This window comes from Aythya ferina (genome assembly GCF_964211825.1).
Source record: "Aythya ferina genome assembly, chromosome: 6".
Lineage (NCBI taxonomy): Eukaryota > Metazoa > Chordata > Aves > Anseriformes > Anatidae > Aythya > Aythya ferina.
Genome location: NC_140303.1, coordinates 22,008,377 through 22,018,379, shown reverse-complemented (window position 1 = coordinate 22,018,379; position 10,003 = coordinate 22,008,377). Strand labels below are relative to the sequence as shown.

The window sequence follows — 10,003 nt, the reverse complement described above, 5'->3', positions numbered from 1 at the left end:
CTTTGATGTTGATTATGTGATTTCACTAGGTTCTGATAAAGAAATGCTATAACTGAAATTGTGTGAAAGCTGAAATTGTTTTGTCTTTTGTTGCCTGGAATTAAGAGATGGATCCTAATGAAGTTTTCACCCTTCCAGCTTTATTTGAGTTTCAGCAGTTGGTACAGTAGTTGCACAGTTTTGTAAGAAACTCCATTATGGTGTGGCTTGTTACAAAGTGGGAAAACTGCCCCACCACCCCTTGTAAGTTGCAGAATGACTTTGACAGTAACAATCTATTGCTGCAAATTATGATTTAAATTTTAGTACTGTAATTTGGACTTTGTCTCCAAGTTCCCAGTTCCTAAAGGAAAGAGGCCCTTGTCCAGCAGACAATACCCAGTAACATATTCCAGAGAAACATGCAGTAGACCTTAAAACAAACTGTTCCAGATACAAGCTTCAGTCAAAGGTAATTCCTGATCTTTGTTATTCTTGAATGAACTGTTGTTGTATTTATCAACTCTGCCTAATATAAACAAGTAGCTAATTAAGGCTTTTTTTTTTTTTTTTTTTTTTTTTTACTTTTATTGATTATACTTATGGTATCTGAAAATACTTCCCGAAGGCATTGTCATGCCTTCTGAAAAACACAGAAAACACATTATCCATCACCATCTCAACAGAAGTGAGTTAAATAACTGTGCTGATTAACTGTAGAATTTTACATTGATTTAACTAAAGCATTTATTCGTTTTTAAAATCTATTTGACACCTTTGAGTGGTGAGAGCAGGAGAACTGAGTCTTACCGCTTTCTGTTCCTCTTTGATTTTTCTTTCCTTAGTGTTGTGAAGCTGCTGCCTTCTTTGTGAGTACTTACTGGTTTTATTGGAAGGGTTACTGGTATGTCAAGCTGAGGGCTCCAGCATGTTAGCACTGCATGCAGTGGAAACCCAGCCTTCCCCAACAATACAGCTGAAATAGGCGTGGCAGGGAAGGGTCAAGGTTTCGCACAAGTAGCTGTTGTAATCCTCTGCAGAGCCGAACATTAGGAGATATTTGAACCTTCATCATGCTTTGGATTGTTTTTTTATTCATACAGCTCACCTAGAGAGAAGTGGCAGTTTCCAGAACACCAGACTGGAGTCTTCCTTGATGGCTAGTTGTGAGGAAGGACAGGACTGTGCAGTCTGACTTGGGGGTGGTGGCAATTCCCCAGCTCAGCAAAGATCTTTTCATTTTTGGGCTTGCTTTCCTTTTCACTTAGCAGTGGGCTAAGCTGCTTCCTGCATGCATCAGCCTATGCGTAGTCCTCTGCAGGTGCCTGACCCAGAAAGCTACATACATTTAACGTACCGTGTAACTCTATCATAGAGTGCTTTGTGACACGAAGGGGTACCCACATATGCCTACCTCCTGCAGACTATTTGTTTAGAGAAAAAAATAAATCTGAAACTTAGTATCACAGCAGTTCAGCTAATCGGGGCTCCAGTGGTAACAAGCTTATAATACGCTCCTTCCATGGCCATCAGTTCATCGTGGGTGCCCCTTTCGATGATGGTTCCTTGTGACATCACGGCGATGATGTCAGCGTTCTGGATTGTGGACAAGCGGTGAGCAATGACGATGCAGGTACGCCCTTCTCTGGCCTTATCCAGTGCGGCTTGTACAGTCTGAAGGCAACAGTGGGAATGGCAAATCAGGTTGGGGCTCAGAGCTGGAGAAGGCTGATTGCTTCAAACTCATTAACTATATTGTGCAATACTTGTACAAGTGACTACAAAGCTAAATTGAAGGGTATGTTATTGGTGTGCTTAGCTGGGTCATGAACTTAATCTAGTAGCAGTACAAAGAAGGGGCAGATAAGTATACCAAGGAGTAGAAATTGAACGGTAAGGAAGGCGTATTTCAGCTGTCACGTTGAATGTTAGTTAGCTCAGCCTGGATATGCTTCTAAATTTCTAACATTTGTCTAATCTGAGTGTAACCAAGCCATGCAAACTATTGCCCAAGCTCTTAGGCCCCACAGTGTTTGTTTTTTCTGTGCAAAAGCTATATTTATTGAAGATTCCCACTGAATGCTTTGAAATCCAGGGAATTAATACGTACAGTACTTTAAAAGTGCTGCCTCTCATCAGCAGTCTAACAGCCCCTGTAGCTTGCTGTTGTGTTTATGGCTATGCTTCTAGATCTTTCAAAAAGATCGTTAAAGGTATAAGTGCTGAATTAACAGTGGTGAATACTTTTGCGGTGATGTGGTCTTTGTACAGCAGGATGTCTCTGAAGAGCAGAAAAAGGTAGTGTACCGCCTAAGCCATTGCATTAATTTTGCCTTATTTCTGATCGCTGCAAACTTACCTTTTCACTTTCTGTATCTAAGGCAGATGTAGCTTCATCCAGTAATAAAATTTTAGGATCTCGTATGATGGCCCTCGCTATAGCGATGCGTTGCTTTTGCCCACGAGACATCTGGGATCCTTGTGCCCCAACATTAGTTTCATATTTCTGAAAAACATATGAAAAGGGAGATTTTTATCTAGGTGTAAACAATACGTAAGTACACAAACTGAAGGAGCAGCAGGAGAGGCAAGAGCTCTGACCATTGCTGTCTCCTCCTTAAAGAACCCAGCAAGGCAAAAATACTCTGGGAGTAATACAGTGTTCAGGGAGACATCCTTGAACCATGTGTTTCAGTATGCTGACAGACCCGGAAGAAAATTTAATGGTAAGATGATGGCTGATTTGTCTGATGCAAAAGATCCCCCAACCTAGATTTGGGTAAGAGGCTAAAAGTGATTGAAGGGCTCATTGGACAAGTGCTTTGTTTGGGTGCCTAAATTGTATTCATACCTTTTGTATTCGTACAATTTATGTCTATATAATTTCTGTGCATTTGCATACTTCCTAAGTGAACGTGAGCAGCCAGTTTCAAAAATTCTGATTTAGGGCATCATGCCCTAATTGCAAGGCAACACTCCCACAGCTAGGGAACAGGAACTGTATTTCCTGACTCAGTATAACGCTTTGACTGCTGAACTGTGCTTCCTCTTCTTTCTTGTCAGTTGACAAGAAAATCTTCCGTTTTCTCCTAACTCAGAATTATAAATGTTTTTTTAAGTTTTGTAAATATTTGCCTCTTGAGTAAGAACACAGGGACAGCTTACACCCAAGCTCTCAGGAACAAAAGGAGGCTTCTTTGCTCCTACTGGTCTAGCTGTAAAAGCAAGATAATTCACTTCAGCAACTGCAACTGGTTTTGGTGAGCCTCCCTCCAGTGAATGCTGAGCAGCCTGTCCAAGTCCCACAGCCAAGCATCAGTTGTACTTACTTCAGGAAGTGACATGACAAAGTCATGCAGCTGAGCTTTCTGGGCTGCTTCTATGACTTTTTCCATCGTTGTGTCTTTGCTGTTACTGCCATATTTAATATTATCAGCAATGCTGCAGTCAAATAGCACAGGCTCCTGGGACACCACTCCGATTTTTGATCTAAGAAACTGTACGTTTACTTTCTTGGTGTCATGTCCATCTATTAACTAGAAGGAAAAAGGAGAAACCATGAAATGTAATTCCAAAACAATCTGCAAAGCCCAAATAGTTTACAGCAGAACTAAATGATTTAGCCATATTACTTATACTTTAGTAATTCGTAATTTAGTAAGAATCTGCTTATGCTTCTTTTTGTATGATGAATAGTTTCTGCGTCTGTGATCCAACCAAACACTAAACCATTTGCTTGATCTTAACTCCAACTAAATTATTTAATTGCTTAAGGTTAGGCACATGATTTGTTGCTTTGCTGGCATAGTGATCACAAGACTAATTTTTTGCAAAGATCTCAGACTGGATGATTAAGTATTTACGTAAGAAAAAGTTATAAAGGTTTTTTAAGCTATCAGTAATTGAATAACTGGAAGATAAACCTAGACAAATGCAACCCACAACGAAGCTGCACACTGAGGCTATATATTTAGTGATGTTCCAGACTCTCTGTTGCTTCAGTCAGGCTCGATTCTTGCTTGTGCGCCCACAATGTCAACCACACATTACGTGTTCCATATAGAGCTACCACAGTGAATGCCTGCGGCCTGCATAATGTGAGACAGCAACTGAGGTTTACAGTATTCTCATTTTGCCTGAATACGTTGGAGTTGATACTCAGGGAGTTGTCTGAACAGTCTTCATTTGTCTGAGGAGCTGAAAACCCAACTGCATATGCGTACTACCTTGGTGAGGTTGCACAGTAGGACACTTTTGGAGGAGTCCTTGTAGCATTGCTGGAAACAACAGTACACAAATCATGCTTGCTTTGCTTACCACACTTCCTTTCTCAGGGTCATAGAAACGCTCCAGAAGCTGGACACTGGTGCTCTTTCCACAGCCACTACTTCCAACAAATGCCAAAGTCTGGCCAGGCTTCACAGCTACAGAGAGTCCTTTCAGGACCTGAATATCGGGCCGAGAAGGGTATGTGAATTTACAGTTAAGAAATTCAATGCTTCCCTTGAAATCATCCTAGAGAAAAAATAAGAAAGACACTGCAATGAGTTCAAGCTTGAAACTGAGTCATAAAGTACAAAATAACTCTTCCTCTAATTCCATTCTTGCATCTGTCATTTAAAATTTGATATTAATGCTTATGAAATTAGCCCAGAAAGAGGGATTAGAAATTTACTGGTGTAGCTGTTCTACAGATGGTCAGTAGTCATCACGCTATTGCTCTACTGATGTGGCCCTGTACTACACCAGCCAGAGGTACCAATTGGAAGTGGGATCACCTGGCAAATTGGTAAGTTAGTTATTTTAATACAGATACTGTTTAAATACATATTTGGTGATCATGCAAACACATCTGTGCAGAATGCTTTAAAAATATCAACTGAACTTTGTAAGATTAAAAACATAGAGGAAATCTGGTCAGTTTTCCAACTTTCTCAGAATTGAGAACTTACTACATTCTTAAAGGAATCAAGATATCCTATTTTTATGGTATGAGCAAAGTCTTTAATATACTTGTGACAATTACTTTAAAAATGACTTAATTCTGGAAAAAGTTATAGTTTTTTGAATTTGCTGAGTCTGACTTTTCCATTGACCAAAAATAAAGCGTTTTATTTTTGCCTCATTCCAAGATGACTCTCCTTCTCAAAAGCAACCTCAAGTTTTTGATATAAACTTAAAAAAAATATACAAGTTAGTTATAATTTGTTTTATATGTCAACTTTGGAACAGAAAGCAAAAGTGTGCTATTCTGTGAGTCATCCCAATTACTCCTATTCTAATTTACAGGAGTTTTACCAAACACATTCCTAACAGTTATTCATAATAATTCCAAATTCATAATAACAAATTCCTAATATTTACCCAAACAAATTCTTAATCAGAATTTGTATTAGGAATTTGTTTCAAGCAACTTCCCCACCCTCATTGCTTTTTAAATTGTTACTGCAACTTCAATGCTTATATTGAGCTGAGGAACATCTCAAATTACTTATCTGTTTCCACTCTTACCCATTTTTCCCCTTTTTCACTGTAAACACTGATTTCAGGAACCCGATCAATTAGTTGAAAAAAACGTGCAGCAGATGTTTTGGCTTTGGCATAGTTCGGGGTGTAGGAAGAAGCTCTTCCCAAAGCAGTCCCACTGGTCACAATAGCAGAGATCACCCTGCAGGGAAGGGGAACACGATCATTTGTGGGAAGCTGTAGGGAAACTGCGTGCTCCACCCAGACCAGCACAGCTGGAGAGGAGCCTGGGTCTGGCTCAAGGCACGCTCCTACCTGAAGACAAAGCTGTAATGGAGTCCTTCAGTGTCAACCAGAAACCCTCCGTATCTGTAAGAGACGGAGTTGGCAATGAACACTATGCTCTGGGCAAAGCCAAAGGAGATTCCATAAACGTTTGCTTTTTTGATTGCAGCTCTGTAAGGCATAACCAGGTTCTTCTCAAAGGTGTCAATAAACATTTTCTCTTTCCCTATCCCAGCTACAGTTCTGATGTTAGAAAGGGCTTCACTGGAAATCTGGAGGAGAAAAAACAATTATGAGTACGATTTCCTAATTTTTACTTGGAAAAGTAGTGCTGCTCTTTCACAAATGCATGACATTAATCATATATAAGCTTATTCAAATATGATACAGGCTGGCCAAATATTGGCCAGCCTAAAGAGAAACTTTACATAAACCAGATCTGTGCTACCATCCTCAGTAGCAATTCTCTGCTCCATTAAAGCTAAGTTACTGTAAGTACACTTACAAAATCAGGCATGTGCTCTACTTGTGACTTTTTTATGTAGTGAGAATAAATGTATCCAACAAAAAAGTTTTACGAACACTATTATTTCCTTGATTACATGTATTTATTAATTAAGCATGTATATTTCAATTACACTACTTAATTTACTTATACCAGTAATCAAGGAAACAGGTAGACAGGTCGCTATGCCCAACTTCTGTTTCATAAATTAAAAGCACTTGAATGTGCTGTCTTTCCATTCCATCTCAACCCTTACTGTTTCTCTTATATCCAAACAAGCCTGATGCGATGGAACCTATAAAGGGAAGGTGATATTTTGACTCTAATACCAGTGACATGAGGATTTTACCTTGCACATAGACAGAAAGTAAGCAAGTTCTTGTAACATGGGAAACTGAGATAATCCCCATGATCCTTCCCTAAGCTGGAAACCTCTCTGGAGCCTTAACTATTAGTTAATTTTAGGTTTTCTATTATACTTGTTTCCAGTCAAAATTTGAGGTTTTATCCCCAAAACAGCACTACAGTTTCATCTATAGGAGTAAATTTACAGTTTGAGCCAAGTTTCACTGTACTTAAGTAATTTTATTTGGAAGTTGGTTTAATAACACTATAGTTTGTCTGGAGTTTGATAGTCATTTCAGGGTGTGACGCTTCCATATGTAAACAGCTTATGGCTGTTTTCAGAACATACAAAGAGATCCAACTATAAATCATTACAAAGTATTCCATTCAATTTCAGGGTATTTTTTTTCTGGCCAAATTTAAGGGTCAGATCTGTTGCATTATCACATAATGTGAAGGTACAGATAGGCACGGTAAATTTGATTGTTCAAACTGGACTCTTCCATGCTTAGCAGTCTCTATGGATCACTTCCTCACATCACCTGTCTTCTAACTCCCCTGTATTTATGATGCAGTTTGGTTTCTGCACTGTTGAACTAGGTATATTCAAAAGGGATCAGGCTCTGAGTGATGTGCCAGAACTCAGCAGCCCTGAACTCAACTCAAAAGAAGTTGTGTGTTCCAAAGGCAGCAGGCCTGCCCACATTACACACAGTAAATATTTTTGTAGCTAGGGAGTTCCCAGTGGCATTTCAGTATTTTTACAAGCTGAAATTTTGCAACTTATTTGCAAAAAAATGTAAGTTTCATTACATTTGAATTGCTGACGGTCTCAAATTCCCTGCTTTTCAACTGCAAAATAAGAATTGGTTGCAAATACAGTTTTTAAATAACTTTACCCGTCCAGTAGCTTCCAGAGCCTTCTTGTCCTGAGCAGCAAATCCTGTCAGCATTTTAGCCTGCACAGCTCCAGACAAGGCCAAAAAGGGCAGGAAACACATTATGACTAAACTCAGTTTCCAGCTGAAGTAGAAAGCAATAATGATGGCCACCCCAATATTGGTAAAGGAATTGACGATCATTCCTATCTGCGATCCAGTTGCCTTCAAATAAAATAATAAAAAAAGATATGATTGACTTGTGGTCCATTAGTAACTTCAATAATCTTTAAATAATTCTTCCTATAAAACTTTACAAATCTGTAAATCATATTAAAATATGCTCTGAAGAGGCTTGCACATAGTTTCTCTGAGTCTATGGAAATTCCTGCTGACGGGGGTTTGGGAGCCACCTCTCTCATTTGCCTTTTAAATTCTTAAAATTTCCTGAATTAGTAGTTTAAAAAAACAAATCCACTATCTTCAGTCATGCTGAATCAGGCCAATTATTTGTAACAGAAACATCTGTATGTTTCCTTTATTTCTAGAAAATTACTTGCACTGGGGCCAAGTAAAATGGTGTCTGACTTAATGTCTAACAAAGCATCAGTTCAGATAGGTAGTGTGCTGACAGTTCAGCACGATTTAATCCTCATCCCCTAAGGAACACAGCACATGGGGATAGTGGTTCACTTTCCCAAATAGTAAATCCCACTGAAATGGGCTGCATGGATCCCTGGCTAGTGCACCTTCCAGTATTATTAAATGGTTTTCCACTGGACTGTCAGTTTAGATCAAAACTGTCACAAACAGCAAGAACAATACCATGCCAAACACTCGAAAACATGATTACTGGTGAATGTTGCTAAAATATGAATCTGACATTTTTGAAATAAACACATAAACGTTGTGGCAAAAAGCTAATTCATCTTCAGAAAAAAAAAAAAATCAATGAAAGTTCTTGGATGTTCCTCCTGGTTCCACTTAGTTGGTATTAATTTCATTGATTTTTGTGGTTTTTGTTTTGGTAATACAGACACAAACAATGTAAATGGTGATCCTAGTTGTACTTTTAGCTAAATACAGTGATAGTTGTTCCAAGTTCACAGTCTATGATAAACAGAAAAAAGCTTAATTGGCTGACCAGTGACAGATCTACACTGACTTTGCCTTTTGCATGCTAGTTAATGTCTGTGATGATGTGCCAAAATAGGCCTATAGTAGAACTATACTATAATCTGTGCCTACAGTAAAACAGTGTTTAAGTCTTACCCCTTGGACTTGTGATGCATCTGTTGCAAGTCTTGTGGTCAGGGCACCAGGGCTGTTCCTCCGGTCATCAAACCAGCCAATGTCTTGCCCTAGCATCGCCTGGAAACCAATTTTCCTTAAGCGTCTTGTAAGCAGCTCACCAGACTTGGCGAAGGTGTATCCCTGTGGTTCAAGACAATAAACAAAAATTTTGTACAGGAAGAGATACACACAGAGTAAGAGATCAGAAACAAATTTACTTACATTGCACTGCTATTACCTGTAAAAACTGTGTAAAAAATGAAAGAAGTCCAATCAAGACAAAGAGCAGGCAGACATCATTGATCTGGGTTTTTTGTTCTTCTTCATCAAGAACAGAGAAGGTCTTTGAAAGAAATGCATGGTATAATATTAGAAGTGTCAGTTTAGGTACAGGTAAAGAAGGAAGGACAACACCAAAGGAAGTCCCCAGCTGAGCCCAAGAGACAGGACCACATCTGGCTTCTACGGCTCAAGGACAGGCAACCTGGGCGCACACTACTCTTCTCTGGCTCAGTCTGTCCAGAAGGAGAGAGGACAACAGGAAATGTTATTCTGCTGCCTTTGGGCAGAAGTGTGTCTCCAGGAGGAGAAGCATCTGTGTGTTCATCCCTGTTTCCAGAACCATTAATTCACAACTTATTGTCAAATGCAGAAGCTCTGCCTAGAACCAAAGCCGTAACACATGGCTCTCCCTCACCCCTAGTAAATGCCAACTTACTTCCTTACGGTAAGCCTGGGTACAGCATACTGCTGTTAAACAACAAGTTTATTATATTCAGCATCTACATAGACTGAGATTATTTGCTGTCCATGCAGTTATAATTAGCAACCGCATCCCTCTCCCCCCAGTATTGGCTGATAACCAGAACAGCAATAAAATAAATAACGCAGGGACAAAGCGACACTGCAGCATCTTCCTGACCTCCTCTCTAATCTATGACAATTTGAACCTTACAAGGCCATACGAAATGAAGCACTCATAAGTCATTACACTTTAGGATGACTCTCCTTGCACAACACTAATGATGTTATAATTGCTGTAGGCAGGCTTCAAGAGGAACCTATTGTCTTCTACTGAAGGATTGTGGATATGTGTTTATTGCTGAGTACTTAAGAAAAAGCATTAGAGCTTAAAGTACAGCCCCTCCATCCTGCGCCGCTGCAACCTCCATTAAATTTTTCTTTTATCTGGTGTTCTTTATATCTGGTCTTCTTCAACAACAGCTGGTGTTACTGGCTGCTGCTCAAGTAG

At 39.4% G+C, this 10,003-nt stretch overlaps 1 protein-coding gene across 8 annotated transcripts in view; it reads right to left on the bottom strand.

The window, feature by feature from the left end:
* Window positions 1-118: 118 nt before the first annotated feature.
* The window catches only part of ABCB11 (ATP binding cassette subfamily B member 11), a 64,198-nt gene continuing 54,313 nt past the window's right edge, over window positions 119-10,003 (bottom strand). For all 8 annotated transcript variants that reach the window (XM_084523188.1, XM_084523191.1, XM_084523186.1 and 5 more), the window contains 9 exons: window positions 8,990-9,094; window positions 8,731-8,892; window positions 7,480-7,683; window positions 5,761-6,002; window positions 5,491-5,647; window positions 4,297-4,494; window positions 3,309-3,515; window positions 2,339-2,485; window positions 119-1,653 (listed from right to left, as the gene is read on the bottom strand). In XM_084523188.1, the coding sequence (XP_084379314.1) occupies window positions 1,453-1,653; window positions 2,339-2,485; window positions 3,309-3,515; window positions 4,297-4,494; window positions 5,491-5,647; window positions 5,761-6,002; window positions 7,480-7,683; window positions 8,731-8,892; window positions 8,990-9,094 (1,623 nt within the window). In that variant the 3' untranslated portion in view covers window positions 119-1,452. The remainder of the gene's footprint in view (window positions 1,654-2,338; window positions 2,486-3,308; window positions 3,516-4,296; window positions 4,495-5,490; window positions 5,648-5,760; window positions 6,003-7,479; window positions 7,684-8,730; window positions 8,893-8,989; window positions 9,095-10,003) is intronic.